General features: G+C 42.1%; 1 protein-coding gene across 1 annotated transcript in view; it reads right to left on the bottom strand.

Annotated features, from left to right (window-relative positions):
* The window catches only part of ATP8A2 (ATPase, aminophospholipid transporter, class I, type 8A, member 2), a 537,919-nt gene that overhangs the window by 453,607 nt on the left and 56,734 nt on the right, over positions 1 to 27,578 (bottom strand). Inside the window, 8 exon segments of the mRNA XM_011999987.1 lie at positions 2,876 to 2,940; positions 11,733 to 11,871; positions 13,724 to 13,863; positions 14,774 to 14,858; positions 16,522 to 16,591; positions 18,792 to 18,841; positions 21,960 to 22,042; positions 22,784 to 22,889. Coding sequence (XP_011855377.1) covers positions 2,876 to 2,940; positions 11,733 to 11,871; positions 13,724 to 13,863; positions 14,774 to 14,858; positions 16,522 to 16,591; positions 18,792 to 18,841; positions 21,960 to 22,042; positions 22,784 to 22,889 — 738 coding nt within the window.

The raw sequence follows: 27,578 nt of genomic DNA, 5'->3' as shown, positions 1-27,578 counted from the left end.
GAGTCCTCCTGCAGGAGCACTCTACTCTCCCGTCCACCGATGCGCTGTCTTGGCTTCCTCATTTTCTATTTCTTAGTCACATCAACGTGTGCTCAGCCCCTCATGGCTACTGTAGCCACTATCTCATCAGCATGACTTTCAAATAGAAGTTCTTATGGATGACTAGAAAATTATCTTAAGCTCGTTCATTCACTCCAACATTTACTGAGTGCATAATATTTACACAGCAAGGTCTTGAAGGTGGAGATGCCCGGCTTTTTTTTTTTAAATCAGGTTTTCAACCATGACCTTACAGTCTAAGGGACTAAAGAGAGGTAGAAAAAAAAATGTAAGTTATTTCATAACACCAAAAAAAAACCTGATTAAAAAATGGGCAAAGGATTGAATAGACATTTCACCATAGAAGATATACAAATGACCAAAAGGCACAGGTAAAGATGTCCATTGTCACTAATTAGGGAAATGCAAATCAAAACTCCAATGAGATACCACTCTCAAACCCATTAGAGTGGCTACTATTAAAAACAAAAAGTGTTGGCAAGAATGTGGAAAAATCACAAACCATATAAAATGATGCAGCTGCTGTAAAAAAGCCAGTATGGCAGTTCCTCACCAAGTGAAATGTAAAATTCCCAAATGATCCAGCAATTCCACTTCTGAGTATATGTCCCCCAAAATTAGAAGCAGGATCTCAAAAAGATATTTGTATATCCACATTTATAGCAGCACTATTCACAACAGTCAAAAGTTGGATTGAGACCATCCTGGTCAACATGGTGAAACTGCATCTCCACTAAAAATACAAAAATTAGCCGGGCATGGTGGCGCGTGCCTGTAATCCCAGCTACTCAGGAGGCTGAGGCAGGAGAATTGCCTGAGCCAGGGAGTCGGAGGTTACAAGTGAGCTGAGATCGCACCACAGCACTCCAGCCTGGCGACAGAGTGAGACTGTCTCAAAAAAAAAAAAAAAAAAAAAAAAAATGTTGAAAGCTACTCAACTGTCCACTGATGGATTAATGGATCAAGAAAATGTGGTATAGGCATGCAATGGAATATTATTCAGCCTTAAAAGGAGGGAAATTCTGACACATGGTACAATATGGATGAACCTTGAAGACATTATGCTACATGAAATGAGCTAGTCATAAAAATCACAAATACTATATGATTGAACTTATACGAGGTACTTAGACTTGTGAAATTCACAGAGACACAAAGTAGAATGTCTGCGAGAGGACGAGGTAGGTGTGGGAATGGGGAATAGTTGTTTAAAGGGGCACAGAATTTTAGTTTGAGAAGATGAAAAGCGTTCTGTGGATGGATGGTGGTGATGGTTACACAACAATATGAATATACTTAATGCCACTGAACTGTACAATTAAAGGATGTATTTCACAATAATTAACACACACACACACACACACACACACACACACGTAGCATTTCCAATGACGAGACGTTCCATGGAGAAAAACAAAGACATGTGTGAGAGGGAGTGCTGGGAAGACTGAAACACTTGGGTAGAGGACAGGTTTCCTCAGAGCATGTGAGAATTAGACTCCAGGAGATGAGGTATGAGCTGGGACTCTGGGCTTGCTGCAGGCAGCAACATGAACAAGGATAGGGGGTGTACCAAGATGAATTCTGAAGCACCGACGCCAGAGGGTGGCCTCTCGCCAATGCTGCCTTGGAAACACACAGAACTATGGACTCTCTCCTGCCTCGTGCCCTTGGTCTCATGAAGGGGTAGAGAGTATCCTGGTGTTCATGGTAGGAATTATGGCCTTCTCAATTTGCAAGTATAGAAACCTCTGTACTTTATTGCCTCCCTTTAAAAGTGTAATTAGCCGTGCCATCTGCCCCTGGCATTGGCTAAATGTAAGTATTAAATACACTGCCTCGAAGGGTGCTATGGGTGCCTGCCAGTAACAAAGCCCTTGTTAAAAGTTCTGACAAATGGAATCTCATTGTTCAACTCATATTTTCATATCATACCACTTCACAGGTTGCTGGTGACCCTCACATCAGCTCCCACTGCTTGTCTCTTCAGTGGCTTTATGCCGTGATGGGGTGGGTTCATGTGGCGGCATTGGGACATCAGAGAATTAAGGGTACATGTATCCTATTACTATATAAATGTATTATTATTTCGAGACAGAGTCTCACTCTGTCACCCAGGTTGGAAAGCAGTGCTGTGATCACGGCTCACTGCAGCATCCACATCCCAGGCTCAATTAATTCTCCAGCCTCAGCTTCCCAAGTAGCTGGGACTACAGTCATATGCCACCATGCCTGGCCCACTTTTCCATTTTTTGTAGAGATGGGGTCTTGCTGTGTTGCTGAGGCTGGTCTGGAACTCCTGGGCTCAAGCGATCCTTCTGCCTCCACCTCCCAAAATGCTGGGATTATAGACATGAGCCCCTGAATCTGGCCTTACTATATAAATTTAAACAATGCTTAACACTTGAATATTAGCTTTATTCTAAGGTCGGTGCTAGAAAGAAAATCATACATGTCTCCTTAGTAACTCATAGTGAAGTTAAACATCATCATTTAATGTAGGTCATAATAGGTTCCATTAATATTTCATATTTAATGATTAAAGCTAAATCAGATCAAAACGATCCCATTTTAAATGCACAATTCTAGATGAATAAAAGTATTACCACGAGGCAATAGTCTAAGCTTGCTGTTTTGATGTTTAAAGATAAGGTTTTCTGACATCCATTCATAAATATTAATATAAACAGAAAATAAACACAGTTTTTCATAATTGTTTTTTAGCAAAACATGATGCCTGATTAGCAATGATAGCAGAAACAAAGAGTTTAATACTGTTACAGCAAAGCGAATACAACTTTGAAAAACTACTTACATCCAAAGAGTCCTCCTTCAATAGGATGAGGGCCATATTCTGCGATACCAATCGGCAGGAATACCCTGAAGTGCAGGAAGAGACAACGTGTGTGAATTTTTCTTTCCTTCTGTGAGCTCCTTAAATTCAACCTCCTTGATTCTCTCTGCCACTTTAAGCCTACTGGCTCACACAGAGGAACAGGGTAACAGTGAGGAGGACAAGCACATTGATTTTGATTCTTGTAGACAGATTGAATAGAACCAGTTGGGAATGTCTTTATCACTAAAGGCTAAAATAAATACTTTCCAATTTTCGGTGGATTTTTCTTTCTGTTATCCTTGTGTATCATTAAGATAAGCCCCGGATTGTCTAAAGTGACAGCGAACACTTTAGGAAGGCAGTGGACCCCAATGGTGCCCCTCAATCAGCCCACACATGCCCACTGGGATAGCCAGCTCCCTCCCTCCAAGACAGCAGCCAGTTCTCACAACAGGTTTCAAAGGAATACACTGAGGGAGTCACTTTTCCTGTGAAAAATTTAAAGTAATCCACGTTTCAAAAAAGTCTTTTTTTGGTTGTTACTACAAAAAGGCTTAAAAAAAAAAAAAAGGCTTATTTGGAACAAAAGTACTCCTAGTTCTTAACAATTTCCTTCTCATTTTTCAGTCAGGTTATCTACAGGTTAAGCAAGATACTATTTTCTGCTTTCCCTCCCAGCAGAAGACCGTATTTTCCAAGAAGCCTTTGGCTCTTTTCTACCCACAATTGCCCTGGGTGAGCACTCGCGGACCAAGCCGAGCCCCTCTCGGGATGCCTCCCCTCCGACCCACACCCTTGGTGGGGAGGAGAGGGCTCTAGCAACTCCAAGACCAGAGGTGCCCACCAGCGCACTGGCCTGTCTCTCAGATCACCCTGCCATCCTCTCAGTGCCTTGAGGGGTTAGCGACCACTTGTGCTTTCCACCAAAGCCCAACTCAATCTCTCTCATTGAGAAAAGGCAAGAAAAAAATCCTTCACAGAAAATCGGCCCTCACAACTAGTTTTGTCTCAGCACCTTAAGGTAACGGATTAATGATTATAGAAACGGGAAATCAATCATCAGCCTTCAAGCAAACAGGCGACAGTCTCAAGGAAGGGCTTGGCTAGTCCTGTCCCTACGGCCATGGGGAGCAAGGACTCTCCTCACAGGAAAGGAAGACGACGTCCTTCTCACAGACGCTTCACATGGCTAGAAAAGAAGACGGCATTTACCTGAGGGACAAGCAGCAGAACGGCTGCATTTACGTGCTCAGACCTACTAGCAGGTTCTCTTTTCATCCCCAAGAAATCCTCATAACAGGCACAAAATGAAATTCAAGATAGACAAAAATTAAGACCATGAAAAACCCTGTTGTGGGTTTTTGGGGGAACGAAGGGACTGAAGGAAACAGTAAAAAAAATTTCGTTTATCTGAGAAAGTACATCCTTCCTAAGGACCACCATGTAGAACATTTTGTAAAGCACCTCCGAGATCAAATTTTAAAGGGCAAAATTACGGCTTTTCGTCCAAATGTGAATTTTTGAAGGCAACATGAAAAAGACATAGCCAAGGTTGTTAACAATAGTTATCTCAAGGGAATCAGATTATTTCTCTTGTTAAAACAAACACATTATTGTTTTTAAAGCCAAAACAAACTGAATAATTTTAAATCACAATACCACATGGGCAAATACCTGTTAAATCTCAAACAGAAAAAAAAAAAAAAAGGAGGGGGAAACAAGGAGCAATTTTCTGTACATTTACAAACTAGTTCAAGTCTGTATTTTAACAACAGTGATGGATAAAAGTGAGACCCTCTCAAAATGCCATTAAAAGCTCTGCCTGGTAGGACTGGAATAATCGAACTCTTTGTTTCCCATTAAAATTTTACAAATGCATTCTTCCTTCCTATAAGTTCTTAGATTAGGTCCAGAAGGGAGGTCTACATTTTCTTTTCACTTGCAAAGAGCGATATTGCAACTTTAATCATTTCCCTCTATGTTAGATTTACTCTTTCTTCATCCCCAGAGACTTCCAGCAACTTCATGCAATGTAGACTGTTACAAATTTAGTGTAACTAATGCAAAAAGATTTACTGGTAGTTTTTTATTTGAACAACAGCTGCAGAAGCTGGCTGTAATTTTTAAGCCCTCACTTGCTGCTTTATTTTATATTTTTCAATTTAAGCAAAATGCCATTTGACAACTGAAGCTACACAAAGATATTATGGAAAAACTCTTAAGTCTTTTTTTTCTAGCCATGGCTGGGGGAAGAGAAAAAAAAAAAAACTACTGACACTTCCATGAATTTAAATGTACGAAACTGAAGACTTCTGAGAAGAAACAGGGTAAGGGTTTTGCTGCTGTTGTTTTTAGTTTGGATCCGGAAGTGAGATTTTGCTTAGAGAATTATCAGTCGGAGCACTCGCACTAGACAGACCAGGGAAGTTTAACGCAGTTAATTGTGGCTTAACTAATGTAGCAAATTAAATTGTGTCAATCCACATTTGGTGTGCTTGATTTCTAATGTTTTTGGATAAAATGAGATCAACTCTTGGAGAAGAGCCAGGTATAGAATGTCAGCCCACACTTGTAAATTGAGGTCTACTTCTTTAATCTCGCAATCTAACAAGATGGCCATAAAATGACTGAGAGGAGAACCTCTGGGATTTCATTTTTTACTGTAGTTGAAATTAACAACATACTACAAAACGGTTTAGTCTTTCTACTACCTGAGTATAATCAACATTCAAAGAAACCAAAATATTACAGAGTCTATGGTACTTACAGCAGGACTTGATTCTAATACAATAAGATAATGCTTCACACTAGAAAATACTACCAAACCAAATCTCTCAGCTCTCTCAACCAGTTTCCTCCTTGAAAACGGAGAACACTGGTTTTGATATCAAATCCAGATTTCTCTGGAGACATTTTTGAACAAGTCAGGAACAATGTATCCTTACAAACCATGTATCCTGAGATCACGAATCCACCAAGCTACCCATCACAGGATTCAACATGGTACCAACCCGCAGTGAACATGTGACTGGTTCTCAACAGCTTTACAGATAATCCGGTCAGTCAGTGTCTGCATGTATGAAAACCACTGGCAGACAACAAGAACGCATGATGAAAGATGGTCTTTTTTTTTTTTTTTTGAGATGGAGTCCCGCCCTGTCGCCCAGGCTGGAATGCAGTTGCACCATCTCGGCTCACTGCAAACTCTGCCTCCTGGGCTCAGGCTATTCTCCTGCCTCAGCCTCCCGAGTAGCTGGGACTACAGGTGCCAACCACCACGCCCGGCTAATTTTTTATACTTTTTTCTTTTAGTAGAGACGGGGTTTCACCGTGTTATCTAGGATGGTCTCAATCTCCTGACCTTGTGATCCGCCTGCCTCTGCCTCCCAAAGTGCTGGGATTACAGGCGTGACCCACTGCGCCCGGCCTAAAAGATGGTCTTTTAGGCTATTCCAGGTAGGATCAAAGGAGCCCGTCCAGAGCCCCTTATCATCCAGAGAACCAGGGAGCTGAGGCCTTGGCCATGGAGCACACGCCTGGGCACCTCTCCCTCGAGCCCCTTCAGGCCCTTCTCAGGAACCCTCGCCACACAGAAGAACGCGCTGCCTCAGCCTCACCTCACGGCTCCTCCCCAAGATGGGACATCCTGGCCCATTCTATTCTCATTTTTGTTTTAAACAAATTCTGAAGGCTCAAGTTTTAAACATGTCTCATCCAGGAAGACTCCTCTGGTCCTTTACAACCCCTATTGTTCCTTCTGAGAAATGAACATTGTGTGCTGTGGTTAAGCGCTCAAGATTTTCAACTTTCTCATATCTGTGTGACCTAGGCTAAGTTACTTCATCTCTCTGTGCCTCAGTTTTATCTTTAAAGGGGGATAATGCCTTTTAAATTCAAGGGAATTAAATATAAAACATATGTAAAGGACTTAGCGGAGTATCTGGCACACAATAGACAATATTTGCTAGTAACTATTACAAAAGCCAGTCATGATTAACATCTACACTGCACAATTGGTGCTTCCTCATCTATTGCATTCTCTGACTTGTCTCATAATTAACTCGTGCCCCAGGTGTGGAATGGAAGTTCCCCAAGCTTATCGTGGAGCACCTGGCAATGTCAGCTGCAGGTCATCAAGAAATACAGGACTGAATCTTCCGTGAAAACCAGCAGTAAGATTGAGAGCAGTACCAGTGTTGCCACCCTCACAGTCCAGCTTCACCTGAGAATGGCAACTCACCTTCCTTTAAACGAACAAGAAAATGTACGGGCAATTACAGGAGGGCAAGTGACATATTGAGTCACTTCCTAAAATTAAACCTCAAAAATAATCTACATGTATCTCACATCATCCTATTGTTTACCTTAAATATACACAATAGAATTTATTAACGTTTTAAAAATAAACCTCTAAGACCGTAAGAAATGGTTTAAAAGTATCAAATGATGGGTAGCAAAATACAGGGAGGGTGGGGAAAAGACTTGAAATTTCAATTCAGAAATATTTTAAGAGGAAAGCTAATGCCAATTTAACTACTTTAAAATGGAATACACACTAGGATTTTGTTCTCACTCATCCCACATCCATTAAAAAAAATTACAGACTCTGAAAACTCCACATCTACTGCATAACTATTTAATAGATGTTTTATCCAGTGGTAAGAAGGAAATGACCACTGTGAGATTTACCAGGGCTACATCTGAAATTTCACTTTAGACCAGCTGATGCCAAACTTTTAAGCTAGAAGAGAAAACCGCCAGCTCCTCAAAACACAGCTAGTTAGCATAAATTCAAGCACAGCGCTGCAGGATTCTGGCAACATGCCCATTTCAAACGACTAAAACCTATGCGCAAGATGATTGTCTATCTACATAAAATTCACTGGCTCACAGGAGACACATATGTCCTAGTACTTGATTTGACTAAGTGTATTTTTTTTCCAAGGTATGAACAAAATGTTAAGCTTTAAAAATAAATTCTCAAACTATGAGATAGATATACTTTAAAAAAAAAAACCAAAACTCTAAAAAGAGCCAACACCCCCAAACACCAAAGGTAATTAATGTTACCAAATCTAAAGATGAACTCTTACGGTACATACCACTAAGATAAGATAATGCTGTCAATTAAAAGAGTAAGAGTCAACAACCATAAGGCATCCCCATTTCAGGGACATTAACATGTAACAACAATGTGCGCCTTGGAATAGATTAAATATACTACCATTCTCCATGGTCTTTTAAATCAAACTTCAGAAAACATTTTTTGCAAAAGCTATGTGAATCCCTCTAAATAAGCCCCACACCAGAACTCAAGAGCCCTGACACCGAGTAGCAGTTTGGTCATTAAGTAGGGGATAGCCCTGGGAAACGTAGAATTTCCTCCTCGAGCTTTAAGACTGTTCATATGTAAAAATTTTAAAAAGAGTTTTCAGAACTCCTGCTTGAAGGTGATCTTGAAGCAAGTGCCTGGCACTTGCCAGACACTCCATTAATTTGCTGTTTCCCTTTTTTCATCTAGAAGGAGAACTGCTAGATACTTGATCTTCCGAAATATCTTCTGGATACCTTAAAACCCACACAGGATGCATGAAAATGTAAAGTATTACGGGAGACAAGTCAATAATGGTTCATACTACCAGGGGTATGAGGGCTATATGACGAGAACACAGGCTTAGAAACCCACCCTGTATCTACAGCATGACCTCATGCTGCTGACAGCTGCCACCTGTGGTCTGACACTGATAAGTCTAATAAAATGTCTGGACGTATATGCTTTCCTGAGCCTTCTGCATCATTTGTAGGCTCAACAGATACCTTAAATCATAAAACGACATTTAAATTCTCAATATCACCCAGGGCTACAAGCTTGAGTTCCAAAGGTGAAGTGAAGAAACAATTCAGACACAGCTCTCACAAAGAAATCAATTCTCCAGCTGTTAGAAGCTTACTTGGTAACACCCAAGATGTGTTTGAATCTGACTGATACACTAGATAAAATGTGAATAGAGAAAGCCTCCATGGTAAACATAAGACTTTGACAAAAAGTCATCAGGTTATAAAGCATCATCCTCTAGTTGTCTTGGAGCGCACTTGCTAAGAAAGATCAGTTAACAGATAGCAAATGATGCGAGCGGTTCTGGCACCAGCACTACACATGACTACACCCTCTTAGAAAAAAGTAAAAAATAATAACAATCGTTATTTTTTAAAAATTGTTTGGAATGGTATCAATTATCTCATAAGGCTCAGAGCAGCCTCATCACATACAAGCAAAACTTGCCTTTTCAATTAATAATCCATGTGTGTTTTCTGGGTTGATTTTCAGCGCCTTTCAGTGTTTATCCCAAATTCAGCTAGATAGACTCAGGTATAACAAAATGAACATGAAAAAAAAAAAAGGCTGCATGTGCTCCCAGGGGCTGGGCAGTGTAGTGTGGATGAGAGGCAGTGAGAGGGAGCCGTGGCCCTTTTCCAGCCAGGGCACATCCGAGAACACACTGAAGGTAGTTTAGTCTAGGGCCAGCGACATGCATAGGTTATTAGGCCAGCAGGGACACTCAAGATCTGGAAAACTAAGAAAGGTTACCACTTTACAGCTCAATTTTTTTTTTTTTTGAGAAAGTCATCATTTTATTAATCCAAGATACTATATTTTACGGCCCATCATCAAAAAACTCTATCTAGGCTATATTGTGATAGTAGGGCAAATTTGAGGTACTGTTTGCAGGTTAAAGTTATCATACAGCTCAATTTTAACTTGAGGAGTTACCCACTCTTTTTTCACATTGCTCTAAGAGGGTGGAAGGCATGCCACCTACATTTTAGGTAAGTATTTCAGGGTGGCAGTCAACTTAGCATGCCATCTGTGAAGAACAGGGGCCACAGATCCACAGCAGGTGTTTTAGGCCAAACTTATATGAAACATAACACATAAAGGGTCAATCTATATACTTACACAGAAACACAGTATACAAAAAGCAAATGTGTTCTTCTTCATTTGTAAGAATGCTGGCCGACACATCAAAGGGCTGTAAGCTTGGGTTTGTATTTTCTAGCAGCAGTGATGATTCTGCACTAAAATACCATCATACTCTTCTCCAAAACCACGCATCTGAGTGACAGCCAGCACAAATCCAGGGACAAAATCTACAGCTGGTTTTTCAGGGACTGCTTATGAATCCTATGTCACTCTCTTGTAAGCTTAACTTCAGTTGTTTGGGAGCCCACCTTCCATTTAATTAGCTATATTCCTGACCAGAAACGATTACACGGCTTTTGTCTTTTAAAAAATCCAATTTACCCAAGAAGGCAGGTATTATTTACAACTGAGGTTATAAGAGAGACAAAGATGATTCAAAGATAAGCTTTTCAGGAAAGGGACACCATTGGATTATGTTGAGAATATTCCAAGAAGACTCCTCTGAAGAGCACTCCAGTCACTTGAATACAGAGGCTCTAGTAGGTTTCTTCCTAACACACAGAGCACAGACACAGAAACAGATACAGAAATAGAGTCTACTTTGGCCGGGCGCAGTGGCTCACGCCTGTAATCCCAGCATTTTGGGAGGCCGAGGAGGGCGGATCACGAGGTCAGGAGATCGAGACCATGCTGGCTAATACCATGAAACCCCGTCTCTACTAAAAATACAAAAAATTAGCCGGGTGTGGTCGCAGCACCTGTGGTCTCGGCTACTCCGGAGGCTGAGGCAGGAGAATGGCGTGAATCTGGGAGGCAGAGCTTGCAGTGAGCCGAGATTGCGCCACTGCACTCCAGCTTGGGCGACAGAGACTCTATCTCAAAAAAAAAAAAAAGAAAGAAAGAAACAGTCTACTTCTAGCGAGATATTATAAGTTATGCAGTCCTTATGTGCTCATTTTACCACATATGCACCGGGTCTTGTTACACCATAATGGTGATCAAAGTACCAGACAGACCAGGCATGGTGGCTCATGCCTGTAATCCCAGCACTTTGGGAGGCTGAGGCGGGTGGATCACGAGGTCAGGAGACGGAGACCATTCTGGCTAACAGGGTGAAACCCCAACTCTACTAAAAATACAAAAAATTAGCCAGGTGTGGTGGCGGGCACCTGTAGTCCCAGCTACTCCGGAAGCTGAGGCAGGAGAATGGCATGAACCCAGGAGGCAGAGCTTGCAGTGAGTCGAGATGGCGCCACTGCACTCCAGCCTGAGCAAGAGCAAGACTCCGTCTCAAACAAAAAAAAAAAAGTGCCAGATAATGTTTAAATATTTCAAATAATCAAGATTAGATTTTTTAAAAACGAGTAGCTTCAACTCCTTTTCAAACTTAAAATGTGCTCCTTTAACAATGGCATAGTTATCCTGACTTAAATTCCTTTTCTTCAATTTTCATCTCTGTGATGCTCTGTAAGCAAGGAAGTTGTCAACCAAGCTAGGCAGGGAAAGACACAAGGCTCTTAGAAGAGTCCATTAATGGGCAAAACCATTAAAATGGTTATAATTACATAAAATAATAAGGCATATTTAAATCTAGTGAAAACATGCTCTCTTAGTCTCAGACTAAAATCTTGTGAAGAAAGCAATAAGAAAATCGAAGCTGTCAAATCATGAATTCTATGCCCCATGTAAGTGTGTCTAACTCTTTTCTAGGAACTATGATGGTTTTAATGTTTGTAACAGGAATGAGGGCATCTTCCTTTGATTCGGGTCAATTTTTCTTAGCCTTGTGAATGAAGAGTCCTATAAAACACCATGTGTCAATGAATTTGAGAAACATTTAGACACATTTACAAAATACTCGAAAAACTAGAATACAAAAGCCAGCATCAGGAAACTATTTGTAAAAATCATTACCTATATTAATCGCAGTTTCTTGTTTGTCTCCTGTCAACACCCATATTTTAATTTCTGCCTTCAACAGAGTTGCGATGGTTTCTGGAACTCCTGCTTGAAGGCGATCTTCTATGGCTGTGGCTCCAAGTAGCAGTAAATTCTAGATTGAAAAAATATCCTCAGTTAAAGACTGGCACATACTTAAGAACAGCACTAACACATTCTGACAAAGGCAATCAAACTGTTCTGAGACAGTTGTTCTATTTCCTCTGTTTTACACCTGTGTCTGCAGATGGCATCTGGATGGGTGGCATTTCCAAATGCCTTGCAGTGCTGGACTCATTCTACAGACACAGGCCGCCCAGTACTCATCACTGATTTCTTGACACAGGGGCTTGTTAGAACAGAAACCATCTTACAGCAGAGCAGATGGGCAGGTTATCCCAAGGACACTGACAGTACCTGAGCCCTCCCTTTCAGTCCACAAATGAGTAGCACATTATATCACATTTAACAAATGATGAGAATTCTAGATGATACAGCAAAATAGGAATAAGAGACTTGTGGTGCTAAGGATTTAACAGTGAGAGAAAAAAAAACATCCAAGTATCTTAAGATCGAGGGTAGCTATAAAACGGTGCCCCTTTTGGAGCTCTTTAAGGTCCAGGGCAGATCAGCTCACACTGAGGATGGGTGTGGATGTGTGGTTCCCTCTGGCTGCCTGTGCTGTGCCTGCTGGTCTGGCAGATTTCAGAGACTACACAAAGGACCTGCTCCATGTACCCACATCCTAGTGTCTCCAGGATCTAGCACCTCTGCTTGGTCACAGACTGTGGGAAGATCCAGCTACCTCTTGAGCACCCACCATACGCACGTCACCTATTCACTTTTTTCTAATTCTAAAAATAATGTGGGCTATTTCTAGTAAAACAGGGCAAATAAACACCTGAATTCAGTTTTATTCAGTTCATTTTAATTCAGTACATTAAAATGACTGGATATACATAACTGAATATAAAACTTAAACCAAAAACAGAGTATAAAAAAGCAGAGGAGAATTTTTTAAAACCAACATAGGAATGAAAAAAAGCAAACAGGTGATATTTTCAAAGCTATGGAAACTGGGCCAGACATGGTGGCTCACACCTGTAATCCCAGCACTTTGGGATTTGGGAGGCCCAGGCATGAGGGCTACTTGAGCCCATGAGTTTCAGACCAGCCTGGGCAACATAGCAAGATCCCATCTCTACAAAAAAAAAAATATGAAACTTAGCCAGGCATGGTAGCATGATCCTGTAGTCCCAGCTACTCGGAAGGCTGAAGTGGGAGGTTAGCATGAACCCAGGAGTTTGAGGCTGTAGTGAGCTATGACTGCACCACTACATTCTAGCCTGGGTGCTGGGTAACAGAGGGAAACCCCATCTCTATATTAAAAAAAAAAAAAGTTACAGAAACTGGAAATTGGATGGCCCTATGGCTGCCAACATGAAACAGAAAAAGCTGAAATCTGGCTCCCACACTTGAAGGAAACCAATAAATTGAAAGTGAGCTAATGCCTTACGATAAGCTGAAAAGAACAACAACAATAAAATCAAAGTAGACAATGTGGAGTAGCCATTGCAAAGCTTAAGTATCATTAGAGTAAGTTAGTGCGAAAAAGCTTAGCATTACAACATCTAACCAGCCTCCACAGCATTCTGATTGCTCCTGTAACTCAACAGCGTGAGCTAATCTCATTAAGCCTAATCTTAAGCAAAGTCATTGATGCTGTTTTTGACCTGATATTTCTTAAGCTATCAATAATGCTTAGCTGAGGGTGGCTAGACCTTTCAGAGAGACCATGCAAATCAAGTGCTTCCTAAAGCAAAGAAAATGACTCAGAGCTACTGGTCCATTAAGACACAAGAAAAGAGAACATCCCTACGTAGTGAAAGGATTCCTGGTCAAAGACTTTGTGAAATAGGTGGTTAAGTCCCTCATGGAGCTGTAAAGGCTGTATTGTGTGCGGTTACCTTCTCAATGATCTCGTAACACTCTTCCAACCGTTGAGCTCTGTCCTTCAATATGGTGCTGGCTTCCTGATAGACTTTCAGCCACTCCTCATACTCATTCTCAGAGAGATCAGCATAAGCCACACAGAGAGTCCGCAAGCCTGCAAGACAGCCACTGGTGAATGGAGGCAGGCAGAACGCGTGACCTCCTAGGGGACAGCCTGTGCTCCCTTTCCCCATCAGCATGCTCAAAAAAATTGAAGAGACTCGTTACTTTAGGTCACTCTAATTCAACACTCCCACATCTACCAAGGGAAATGTAAAAACAACTCGCCTGTATTCTAATATAAACTACCTCTTCTGTAAGTCTGAGAGCGCACAAGAAGTCAGAAGAGTGAATTCTCCATGGCAGAGAGGTTCAGGAGCTGTGCATGATCCATGCACAGTAGGCAGGTTTCAGCAGCAAGCAGAGGAGGTGGGAAGTGTGTTTCAAGACAGCAAGGAAAGGCCCCATGTGCTATCCCATGAAAGATCCAGGTTTTCAGGCAGCCGCACCCATCCGCGTGTGTCAGTGTGTACTCACAAGTGCATGCATGCAGAGCCAGAGGCCAGAAAGCGGCCGCCAGCACTTCAGCATGGCTCCAGCTATCATGACATTCGCTAGCAGGAACACCTGACACCAGTGTCATTTACAGCCTTCCAGAGAACTCCTTTCCTGCTCACTATGGGTTCCATGAATTATTATTTCCTTAAGTCACGGATAAGCCAGTGACATAAGGACACCAAGAGAGGGACAGGAAAACAACCACGAGTTTTCTGAGAAAGGGACTAGTAACTCAAGGTGATTCTACATGCTGTGCGTTGGCCTGCCTCTCCCTCCGTTCCACTGCTGATGAGCGACAGAGGCATCTACAGGTAACTGAGTTTGGATTTGGCTATGCATCTTGTCACTGCCATGGGCACAGGAGGGGATGGGGCAGGCACTGGAAGAATGTGCTCCTGGAAATCAAGACAACATGCTTGAAAGTACAGCTCCAATGGCCAAAAACAGCATTTCCAAATTCCACTTACCTTCCGTGGCAAAGTATTCCAGATGGCATAATGTTTCCTCCATATATTTTGAGTCTTTTGAAAGTCTCTCAAAAATTACATTATCCTATAAAATACGGAAACGTTGTGACTGGCAAACCCTTCAGTAAACCTTCCAGCCAGCACGCTAAGCACGGCTTTGTTTCTGTTTATCTAACATGTATGAGAATACCCGAGTGGTTAAGTAGGAATTTAGCATTTGTCTGGGCTCAGGCATTGGCTTTGGAAAACAAATTGGGTATGAATGTGTCCAACAAAACCAAAATCTGTATCTTAAAAGCCAAACAAAAATATGCTGGGGAGAACCAGAAGTACGGGAGAATCATCGGAACACAAGGGGGCCTATATTCACCAAAATTCGCAAAACTCATATCCCAAAGTTTATCAGGTGCTTGTGCAGAAGGGGAAAGGGTAAAATGTACATTCTAAGTTACTCAAATACAACCTTGCTTCCCAACACGGGAGGCAATTCTCAGCAGAGGGCACAACCCACTGGGCGCTGAACTCAATTCTGTCGAGAAACACACCGGTGCACAGCTCATCTGCCTACAACTATTTCCATGACTGACAAGAAGGGTTAGGGGACCAGATCCCACAGATAATCCATCAAATATGCTACAAATTGCATAGTTTTAGGCTTCTAAAAAAATTTTTTTTAAACTGAGTTTGGTTTTGGAGAGAATTAAATCCTATAAAAATAAAACACACCTTTGCAGCATTTTCATATGTACCTCTTCTATACTGACAGCCCTCCTCTACCACCTCACACTGACACTTGTTGTACTCGATGTGGTACTTAGAACACAATAGCAAATGAATAAACAAAAAGTTTTAAAAATATATCATATGAGAACAAAACCTAGATGAGCTTAATTCATTTTACCATAAACACAGAATTCTTTCGCAAGTACAAATATAATGTCTTTAGAATTCCCATGCATCCCTTCATTTGTAAAAAGCTCTAGTCATCACGTACTCAAATAAAACCACCCTTCTTGCCACAACTGGTAAAGATTAGTAATACTGTCAACCGCTAATTAATCCTAGGAGAGCTTTGTATTCTTGACATAGTCAAATAAAATAAGTTTAATAATTCCCTCAATACGTAAGACTACAATTTAACAGGATCTAGTTTTAAAATTAAGATTCATAAGCAATAACATCTTTCCTTTGAAATAAACCATTTAGATTTGGCTACTAGAAGGTAAACAGGACACAAAGCCTGACCTAGGAAACTAACAGGGGCAGTAATCATGTAGTTACACATGGGCATTGCCTTTGTACCTACAACACGGTTCTCTATAATGTATGGAAAAAAAAAATAACAATTGAGAAGAAGAGGTGCTAGAGAACCAATATATATCAGAGTACTTAAGATTATCATAGGTCAACACAAATTACTTTATCTTCCCAAAGTCAAAACACAATGCTGGTAAAAGTGGAATAAGAATTCATATTCCAAGGATTTTGTATGACACATGGAGTCACTGTTTCTGAAACAAACGATTGGCTAAAGGTAAGCTTTGCACTGACCATCTTTGCCACACTGCCCTGAACCACCATTATCTTCAGTGGGCTTTTACTACGAAGTCAGCTTCACAGCCCACCTGAAAGAGCCTTTCCACTCTGGACAAGCAGTCAGGGAGTGATGAGGAAAGCAGTTAGGAAAAGCAGCAGATTCACAAAGCTGCCAAGAACTCTGCTGTGCACACCGCTTCTCCGATACTTACAGCCCCTTTGCAGTAGAGTCGAAGTCGTCCTGAAGGAGTTCGGACAATTACAGACATTCTTTTTCTGTCACTGGGAGAGTGAAAAAAATTAAAAAGTCTTCACTGGTCTGTTTACAGGATGCACGTCCCCCAGCTGAACACCAGTCAGAACAAAAGATGGTCTGGGGCTCCTAAAAATGGCCAAGGTCTATCTTTCCCTGCCTTTTTCTTCAAAGTAGGACCTAACTGTGTATCTCCTACTTTTTATTTACATCTAACGAGCATATGCCTATTTCTTTCCCTGCCATGAAAATGGACTAGCACTGCTATCTGCAGTAGGAAAAACAGAAAAGGAGAATTCTAGCACTGACAGCCCACATCCGATTGACTTCTGACTCTACTCTCTAAAAATACTCTCTATTTTCCACCTCTAAGCTATTAAGTAACTTGCCCAGTAGGTACAAAAGTGGGAGACTCAGTATAGAGCCACTTAACTCGGAAGCTCCTCCCTGTGTCATCTTTTAACTGGAGTGAAAGAAACCACAAATCCACAGAACACTCCCAACTCAGCACCAAGGAACTCTCCCTCCCCTCGCCGCAGCATCTACACTTCCTCACACGTCTTTCCTCCTGGCCCATTCTCACCCACCGAGTCCTCAGTGAGTCTCCACTGCCCACGAATTCTTCTCACTGCTCTCCGTCCACCTGTGCAGCCTCGCCTCATCTCCCACCAACCCTCCCATGCACGACTGCCAGGCTTTGAGCACACACGGGACTCACCATTCTCCTCTTCTCCACATTCTGATCCTCCTTTGCCAACATTTCAACCTCCTGAAGCACACTCCAACTACAGAGGGCCCTACACTCCCCATCTCTGTGGCCTTTCAGTGTGATGGTTCCCAATGGACTGTAAGTCTCTAAGACTGGGGGACAGTCTCCCTTCAGTTCTGGATAAATTCCCACATCCTAACCCCTAGCGCTCTAGCTGACCTGGATTTGCTTTCTCTCTCAACCATCTTACAGGTGGGCACTCCTGGCCGTTCTTAAAACCCATGTTTCAGTTTCTCAATGTGTAAAGCAACTACTTTAAGGGAGTATCATCAAGATTAAGTGTCACCGGGAAAGAGTTGAGTCCGTGAAAAACAAATAGACTCACCACTATAACCACAAATTATCTTTCTGTTCCTTCTTATTCTCCCATAAATACATTTTAATACATCCTTGTGTCTCTATCCATAGTCACCTGTTTTTATCTAACTCTCTTTTCTCCGCCTCGCCTATCCAATAACTGCTGGTCCCAGTTAATGCAGTCACAGGACACTGCACAGTTTCCAACAAAAGATGGGGCACGAAACAGTCTGGAGAGATGCCTAGCACGTCGCTCACCTCTACACGCAGGGACGCCGTCACCACTTCCTACATGAGCCACCACCGTCATCAACCATCCCTCCTCCCCTCCCCATGGTTCCAAGTCCAAGCCTGCGGTCCTAAAACTAAAGACTAGGGCTAGAAAGTATTTCCTACACAAAGATAAAAAACTAATCCTTATTAAAAAATAGCTTATAAAACAGAGCAAACGATTTGTGAATCGTTTAACAAAGGTTATTGAAAAATCCACCTAATATTAATCGTAGGAAAAGATGCTTTTGAGATAGCAATAGAACTTTGCTTTAGTACTGACAATTCCATGTTAAAAAGAGGCAAACAAAAAAGATATGTTTCCTTATAACAATGAATGTTCTATGTGAACAAAAAAGTCCAACAAATATTCCTGGGTCTTACTTTTCAAAATTGTACTGGGGAAGAACGCTTCCGAATAAGTCCAGGAAAACTGCCCTACGTGGACCCAGCCTCTAATGAGATGAACTGATCTCATCTGTCATCATTCGTCAGTTTCTCAGGTCTCCAGAGGAGTGCTCAGATGGAGTAAGAGGAATGACCTCATGGGACTTGGGAAATGCCAATGAAAATAATGCCCTCATCACATGCTCCAAACTATTCAGACATGTCTGCAGCTGCTGATGCAAGAACATCAGGCTCTGGAAATCTAAAGAAAAAGGAGGACATGGAAGTAGAGCATTTCTCTTGAGTAAAGCAAGAAAAATAACCTGCTTCACTTTCCTTAATGTAAGTCACAAATTCCAAGGAGAAGAGAGTTTATGGAGATACATTTATTACATTTAACACTTAAGTACTATATTGAATCATACCATGCAATCATGTAAACACTCTGATGAAGTTGGGAAATAAATATAATTATTTTATTTCCAATGTATGAAAGAGAAACATACCTAGAAAATTCCAGGACATTAAGGATTCCGAACGTTTGTTCCTGTCCCATCTAAACGAAGAAAAACAGGATCTTACCCAAGGTGCAGAGTATTAAAATCTCAAAGCAATAGTCTCCAAAACATAAACAGACGTAGGCTCTCTCTCTTCCCACCTTCTAGCCCTTTGCTACATGTACTGTTTTCTCACAAGTCTGGTGGGGTCAGAGCTCCCTCTTCTGGTGGAAGCTTCTCATGTTTCTTCAGTGCTAAGGCTGGCCTAACAGTTGGCTGGTGTAGACATTTCCAAGAGATGCAGATAAAGGACACCAGCTGCCCAGGTCCGTCAGAAACCTTTGGCCCAGTTATGCTTCTGAATTCAGGATTTTACAAATTTTATAAAAATATACGCATATTCTAGACCATCTACCATAATGTCCCCAGCAGGGTCTGGGAATGCTGTTATACAGCACATCCACGTTCTCCAGCAAAATGTATGCATATCACAGGAAGTGAGATTCATAAAGATCATAAACAGCCTCATCGCTTCTGATTAGGTTTTGCTGCCAAATAACTATTCGCCAAACTTAGGAAAAAATCTTTTGGAATTCAAAGGCATTTGGTTTTGAATTTGCAGATAAAGAGATGGTGAATCTGTACCTGGTCTCAGAGCAATCAATCAAACGCTCGCTCTTTGGGTTCTTTCAAGTTAGAATGTCAATATTCACGATTTTTTTTCCATCTAAAAATTCCAGATGGTGTGTACGCTATTTTCAAATTTTTAATCTAATCTTTCCATTTCCCCAACACTTCGTAGTGGAAAGAACGTGACCTTTGGCATCCAATACGTGTGAGTTTGAATCCAGTTTCTGCCTCTAAGTGTGTGACTTTCTTATGCATGGCAAAAGCACTTGTCTTTTAGGGTTCAGAGAAGTAATCACTGAAGTAACACATTCAAATTACCAAGTATATGACGGAATCATTATCTTCATTCACACCCACAACTCTCCACTCCTTCTCTTTGCATCCCACAAAACAACTAATGATCCACTTCATCTAGCCTTCCTCAACCTTTATTCACCTCTCCAGAACCATGAATTCCGCGTTCCCTTTCTCCACAGACTGTCCCAACTTTCCAGCATATTCCCATTCAGAAGACACCCGGTGCTACTACCACCACCCAGCACCAGCGCTGCCACTCCCAGGAGCCACCTCCTCTCCGCACCACAGTTACACCAACCACCTCCAGCTGCAGCCCACGGACATGGCTGTTCCGACTACTGGCGAGGACACTTCATGTAAATATGTAGGAATTTGAGAATTCGTTCCTGACTTGGTAGTACAGCAGTAAGTTTGTTCTTTTACTCATATGCAAAACCTAAATTTGAGAATTGGTGGTTTGATGAATGGTTGAATAGGATTCTTTTTATTATTGTTATTTACGAGTCCTAACTAATCAGGTAGTCTTTTGTGATCCCCAGAAATATGACCTTAAAACTGTAATGAGGTAACAAAGAGGGGTCAATGCAGCATATAACACCAGGAGGATGACACCAATAGGCTCTCTAGGTTCCACATTTACCTGGCATTGTGAGTGAAGTGGAAGCACCTGTTCTCTTCTGTCTCTCTCACCTATGATCCAAGCTCCCGACTCCCAACCTCCATTTTTGCAAATGCAGAGACGTGCAGCACCCACACAACTGAAAATCCTACGGCTAAGATTAAAATTCTCCTCCAACTGAAGGGGAGAAAAGACCTCATTTTTAAAAAGCTTCTGTAAGGGAAATTCTATATTCAATCACTACTTCATTCTACTTTTAATGATGGTACCTTTCCCTAAGCTAAATTCCCTGTTGACTAAAATAAGCAGAGTAAAAGTAAACATGACCACAGGATCTCATCTCTGTACTCCATAAGAAACTGAAGATGCCAATAAATGGATACTTTGTATAAGATATGATATTTTATAGGTTTTGCATATAACTAAAAGAAAAAACTTACTACAGTACTCCCAAGTCAGGAACAATATCAAGTCATTATACCGTTTGGAAATGAATTTCAAATGCATTAAAGGTCTATGGATTTAAGGATGCAGCCACAAAGCCAAAAACTATAATTCCCGAGTCTTCCCCAAAAGGAGGGGAGGGAAAGGCAAGGGATGGCAGGGACTAGCCCCAGACCCTCATCATCAATCCAGACAACAACAAAACAGCCCTCCTAACTGGTTATCATGAAAAACACCACCGCCTCACCAGTCGTAACCACCGTTTTCCCCCGTTGCCCATTCCGAAGGTCTGTATTTGATCTTCTTGTTGATATAATTATTTTTCTATCACTAAATTTCTCCCTTTGGCCTGTAAGTAGGGAAACTCAGAAGAAAATCAGAAAATATGTAAACCCCTTGACTTCAGTTGCAGGGGGGATCCCTCATACAGATAAAAGATCAAAGCCGGGCACAGTGGCTCAGCCTGTAATCCCAGCACTTTGGGAGGCCAAGGCGGGTGGATCCCTTGAGGTCAGGAGTTTGAGACCAGCCTGGCCAACATGGCAAAACCTCGTCTCTACTAAAAATACAAAAACTAGTCGGGCGTGGTGGCACGTGCCTGTAGTCAGTCCCAGCTACTCGGGAGGCAGAGGCAGGAAAATTGCTTGAACCTGGAAGGCAGAAGTTTCAGTGAGCCGAGATAGCACCACTGCACTCCAGCCTGGGCAACAGAGTGAGACTACATTCAAAAAAAAAAAAAAAAAAAAAGAGAGACAGATCTTAACTCTGACTCCTCCCCCAGCTGAAGAGACTTCTGAAGCCCAGTGGACTGTGAGGCTTCACTGAGTAAGAACTCGGGCTCTGAGGCTACGAAGAGACGTAGAACCTGCCCTCAAAGACAAGTGGACCGCTAAGTTATTTTCCCAATTATTATAGAACAAAGAGTAGATTTGTGAAGTTCTTTGCTACAAATAATTTCACATCAGTGTATGAAAGACATGTGGAAAAGCATCCTCAAGGGCGAAACAGTACTGCATTGCCAAACAACTCAAACAAGCTCATACAATCATATTAACTCCAGTTTTTCACAGGTCTGATTTTTCACCCAAAAGAGAAGTTCAGCTATCATTTACAACAGACATGCCATTTCACATGCACAATCTTCACAGAAGTAGGTGATCTGAAACGTGCACACACGCGTTACTCACCGCTTCTATGATGACTGAGAACGGCGTTCTGGCTGTGAAGACAAAGCCCAGCTTTTTAGCTCCTTTCACCAAAGCAGCTTCATCTGTCAATTGGGAGTTGGGGAAACATTGACACATCACTGGTAGTGATAGAATTCTGTTCAGTGTCCCTTCTCAAATTAACAAAACCCGCTCTACTGAAGGAGGCCTGGTGTTATCTGCGCAGTAGTGAGGACTCGGGGTAGAGAAGCGCTTGCTCTTCCTACCACCAGGGTTCTGAAATGAGCACTTCTGTTAGGTGGAGGGCTTGGATCTATGCTAATTCACCAGGACAAGAATGATTTCTATTCTTGCTACTCTCGCTTGGGATCAAGTTCTCTCCGATAAACCTAAGTCATAGTTCCATGGCTCCCACCAAACACCTCCTCTGAGCAGGGCAGTATTTTAGTTGTGCTGTGGGATTCCCAAGCCCCAGGAAGTGGGTAAAGAGAACCCCCATGCACAGCTTCCCCAGCAGGTAGAAAATCTGTGAGGCGGGGAGGATGAGGAAGAAGCCAGCTCTGTTCTTTCTTCAGAGCTCTGTCAAGCCCAATGACCTCTGCCAGGAAATGCAACATAACCGGGGTCCTCCCTTTGCTGTTAAAAAGGGGTTATGAGAGTCAGGAGAGCCCATCCCGGGCTCTCTACGGCTTTGCATCTGGAGCCACAGCCTGGCCTCAGGACGAGGCCAACAGAAGACAGCTGGGTCTATGGGGCGGACTACACAGCAGCATCTCCAAGAATAACTGCAACACCCAGGTCTCCTGAGAAGGGGCCAGCTGGGGGCACCCGGCCAGAGTCCTCACCTGGGGATGAGGCCTGGTAGATGATGTTATCTCCATCCTTCTCAGGAACAACCGTGTGGCACACGGCCAGAAGGGTGAGGAACTCCTGAATGCAAGGGGCTGTGGGCTGCAAACGTGAGGCGGGATTAGTGTCAGTCACAACACCTTCAACAGGCACCAGGGCTCACACAAGCAGACCCCCGCCTAACATCCAGTCATCCTAGTGCTCCCTGTAGGACAGGGTAGAGGTCCTTAATATGGACCCCCTCTTACTGCTCTGGTCTGGAGTCCCCAAGCCGGTTCTCGCGCGCACTAATCCTTGGGTTTCTCTTGGAATGCAGCTCCTACGCTTCAGCTCAAGAGATGGGGAGAGAAAAGAGAAAAAGCCTTCCTTGTGTCTCAGCACACACTGCCTCCTCAGGAGCCTCAGCCTTGCCCAAGTGCTTCCATTTACCCAGGTGCTTCCATTTACCCACGTGCTTCCATTTACCCAGGTGCTTCCATTTGCCCAGGTGCTTCCATTTGCCCAGGTGCTTCCATTTACCCACGTGCTTCCATTTGCCCAAGTGCTTCCACCTCCCCTGTGCTTCTGCTTCACCCAGGTGCTTCTGCTTCACCCACGTGCTTCTGCTTCACCCAGGTGCTTCCACCTCACTCCCGCAAGATCCTCCGGTAAGCCTGTGTTCTGCCTCCCTCACTGCTGTACTTCAGGCCCCATAAACAGAAGATGCTTCCATCTCCAGGCTCCCATTCCCCTCCCTGACATCTGTTCTATGCAGTGTCCATTCTTTAAGTTTATAACCTCTCAACACCTGTAAAGCAGTGCATCTCTCGCCCATTACTCTTGAACAGCAACAAAAACCAGAATTGCCCTGGATATGTATTTAATGAAATTCTCTTATTCTCTCTGGGAAAAAAATTTATACTTTGTTATCAACCGTGTGGCACACGGCCAGAAGGGTGAGGAACTCCTGAATGCAAGGGGCTGTGGGCTGCAAACGTGAGGCGGGATTAGTGTCAGTCACAACACCTTCAACAGGCACCAGGGCTCACACAAGCAGACCCCCGCCTAACATCCAGTCATCCTAGTGCTCCCTGTAGGACAGGGTAGGGGTCCTTAATATGGACCTCAGCTCCCCCTCCTACCGCTCTGGTCTGGAGTCCCCAAGCCGGTTCTCGCGCGCACTAATCCTTGGGTTTCTCTTGGAATGCAGCTCCTACGCTTCAGCTCAAGAGATGGGGAGAGAAAAGAGAAAAAGCCTTCCTTGTGTCTCAGCACACACTGCCTCCTCAGGAGCCTCAGCCTTGCCCAAGTGCTTCCATTTACCCAGGTGCTTCCATTTACCCACGTGCTTCCATTTACCCAGGTGCTTCCATTTGCCCAGGTGCTTCCATTTGCCCAGGTGCTTCCATTTACCCACGTGCTTCCATTTGCCCAAGTGCTTCCACCTCCCCTGTGCTTCTGCTTCACCCAGGTGCTTCTGCTTCACCCACGTGCTTCTGCTTCACCCAGGTGCTTCCACCTCACTCCCGCAAGATCCTCCGGTAAGCCTGTGTTCTGCCTCCCTCACTGCTGTACTTCAGGCCCCATAAACAGAAGATGCTTCCATCTCCAGGCTCCCATTCCCCTCCCTGACATCTGTTCTATGCAGTGTCCATTCTTTAAGTTTATAACCTCTCAACACCTGTAAAGCAGTGCATCTCTCGCCCATTACTCTTGAACAGCAACAAAAACCAGAATTGCCCTGGATATGTATTTAATGGAATTCTCTTATTCTCTCTGGGAAAAAAATTTATACTTTGTTATTGGTATGAGAGCACCTTTATACCTAGTGGGAAAATAATGCTGCCTTCCCATCTAAGAAAACAGTGTGTCTTCCTATGGATTAAAAGCTTCTCAATATTCTAAATATAAGACCTAGCATATGTCTATTATTTTATTTGCTCAATAATTATTTTGGTGACCATTGTACATGAAGTACTGTGTAAGGCATTTTATCTATTGCCTTTTATATCATGAATGGAATCCTATTTCCATTACATTTTACAGTAGTTTCTTGTTGGGATATAAGCAGAAACGTTGATTTTTGTAAGTTAATATCCAGTTGTCACTGAGCTCCTACTAGTTCTCTGAATTGCCGTTGACCATCCTAGGTTTTCAATGTCGACAATTATATCACCCACAAATGAGAAGTTTTCCCTTTTCCTCCCAATATACAAACTTTCAATTTCCACCTGTCTGCATGAGCTAGCACTTCCAGAATTACGTTCAAGGCAGGGGTGATAACCAAGCTTCCTTTTCCTGGGGTTATTTTAATGTCAGTGTCTCTAATGCATCCCTTTTAAATAGGCAACTGGCTATAAAATTGAGATCGATTTATATCATCATATGAAGGAAGCAGTTATGTGCTTCCTCTTTTTATAGTTTTATGGTTTTTTAGTCATAAATGAATGACGACTTCCACAAGAATATTTTTACTTTCTTCTCTGTCTTATGAATGTGACTTAAGAGGAATTTTATGGAATCATATCACAGCTATTCACATGGCTACTTCTTATCATGAAAAGAAAAGGCACATTAAATTACAGTTCAGTGAAGTAATGAGCTTAAGGAATTTACACATTCCTCAAGGCCTGCATTGCAAAAATGGTAAGAAATTTTCCCCAAAAGCGCTTTCCGTGAGAATTGAGCTTCAATTCAAGGTTGCCTTCCCCTGTACCTGAGAACTATCCAATCCTGAACATAACCTTGTTCCATAATGAAACAACATAAAAAGGGTCTTAGATTTTACAAATAAGTAAACCTAGTAGTGAAATATTTTCTAAGAGTTATAAAGAATTGCACACACGAAGAGTCTTCTACCTCAAATGGTAAGCCAGACAAAATCCATGAAGATTTTTTTTAATCCTAAAATAAAATTAACCTATCATTGGTTTTCTTCCTATTGCATTCTATAATAAATTAGGGAGAAGAGACAAAATTAATCTGAAGCCTATGAATGCTTATATTCGCGTGTGTGTGTGTGTGTGTGTGTGATTGTGTGTGTGTATCTTCTTAGATGTTAAAAAATTGTATTGTGGTAAACTATACATGTAATATCTATCATTTAACCATTTGTAAGTATAGAATTCAATTACATTTTAAATACATTCGACAATACTACACAGCCATCACCACTATCTATAAACAAAGCTTCATCTTCCCCAGCAGAAACTCTATACCCATTAAACAATAACTCTCCATTCTCTCTTCTCTCTACCCCCCAGTAACCTCTATCTTGTTTTCTGTGTCTATGAATTTGCCTTTTGTATGTACCTCACAGAAACAGAATCATACAATATTTTTCCTTCAGTTAACAGCTTGTAATATGTACAAAATGCCATATATCTAGAAACGAATATTTTCTATTTATTTGGTGAATTTAAAATAGCAGAAAATGATACATGTCTAAATTGTTTTGCAAGCGAAATTGCAGTTACAAATTATCCAAATCATATACATATATAAATGATTTCTTCTTGAAGACTCAAGCTCAGAAGTCTTAGGCATAATGATTCAACAGAAAATTACATCTTCTTCCTTGGTGAACCTTTGGAAATTTATCCCACACACTGGGTTAGCAATGTAAGCAGGGGGTTGCATAAACTGTTCCCCGAAATTTCTCACAGGTTGATTCTCTAAGAGCCAAATTCCATCTTGGCTATCAGCCCACACAAAGCTTAACACAGTCCTAAAGGACCCAGAAAATTTGAAATGATGATATAGGAAAAGAGAAAATTCTATAGCAAATGCAAGTATTCCCTTGGGAGGAAAGTAAGGGTTTTCTTGGACCAAATGCTTTAATTTTAGTCAATAGTCCTAAGACAATATGGATGAGAATGTGGGGCATGTGCAGCCACAAATCCTCAAATACTTCTTCCCTCTCCACAAACATATTTTTGCAAAATGAACAAAAACATTGGATGTTTTTAAGCAGTTTAAAACCAGGGCAAAATAATCTAATAGGCCCTGGTTTTAAACTGCTTAAAAACATCCAGTGGGTACATTTAATTCAATCCCACATCTCCCCAAAGAAAAATATTGGAGCCTATTCTATGGTCTCCATTATTATGGTGGAGCTAGAAGTTAAATGTCAAAGAGTTTAGTTAACACAGTAGCTAAGATGAAGGGTACCTCAGAATGCCTCAAGGATCCAAGAAAGCTTAAAAATGGTACACATAGGCTAGGAGGCTTTTACTAAAAATTAGAAAATAAATTCCCAAACCAATCAATCAATTCCTCATTATGCCTGTACTGAAACTCTATGAGTATCCAGATTATTAAAATGCCCTTGAAGTCTCTGTGTTTGGATGGTCATCATAAAGTCCCCATGGCAGGGCTTCCTTTTCACAGGCGTTGCACCTGACCCTACTCTCAATGGCTTTTCCACTAAACTAAAAGGAAATTTGGCTCAGGAGGGCAGACGATGAGGAGGAAAGGAAAGAAGAAGAAAGATCACTGACTTATATCAACAGTAGGATTTCTTCCTAAAGTGCTTTCCACTCACCATGGCCACCAAGGAGGAGTCAGGAAAAAAGCAGTGGGCAGGGGAAGGCAATGGGAGAGGTATTAGCTGTGCTCAGATCTCCATTCAAATATCAACAGAGGACAGGCTCAAGAAGAGTGTGGGATGGACAGTCAAAACCCCAAAACCTCACAGGGACCCAGAACACCAGTCCCAGGCCAGCTTTGGAGAGAACACCATGAGAGTCAGAAATTAACTCAGCCAAGCATTGAAATCTTTCAAACACTAGGATCCCAGAACCATGTAGGGGG

Source organism: Mandrillus leucophaeus, unplaced genomic scaffold (genome assembly GCF_000951045.1).
Source record: "Mandrillus leucophaeus isolate KB7577 unplaced genomic scaffold, Mleu.le_1.0 Scaffold61, whole genome shotgun sequence".
Classification (NCBI taxonomy): Eukaryota; Metazoa; Chordata; class Mammalia; order Primates; family Cercopithecidae; genus Mandrillus; species Mandrillus leucophaeus.
This window is presented reverse-complemented; position numbering and strand designations above follow the sequence as displayed.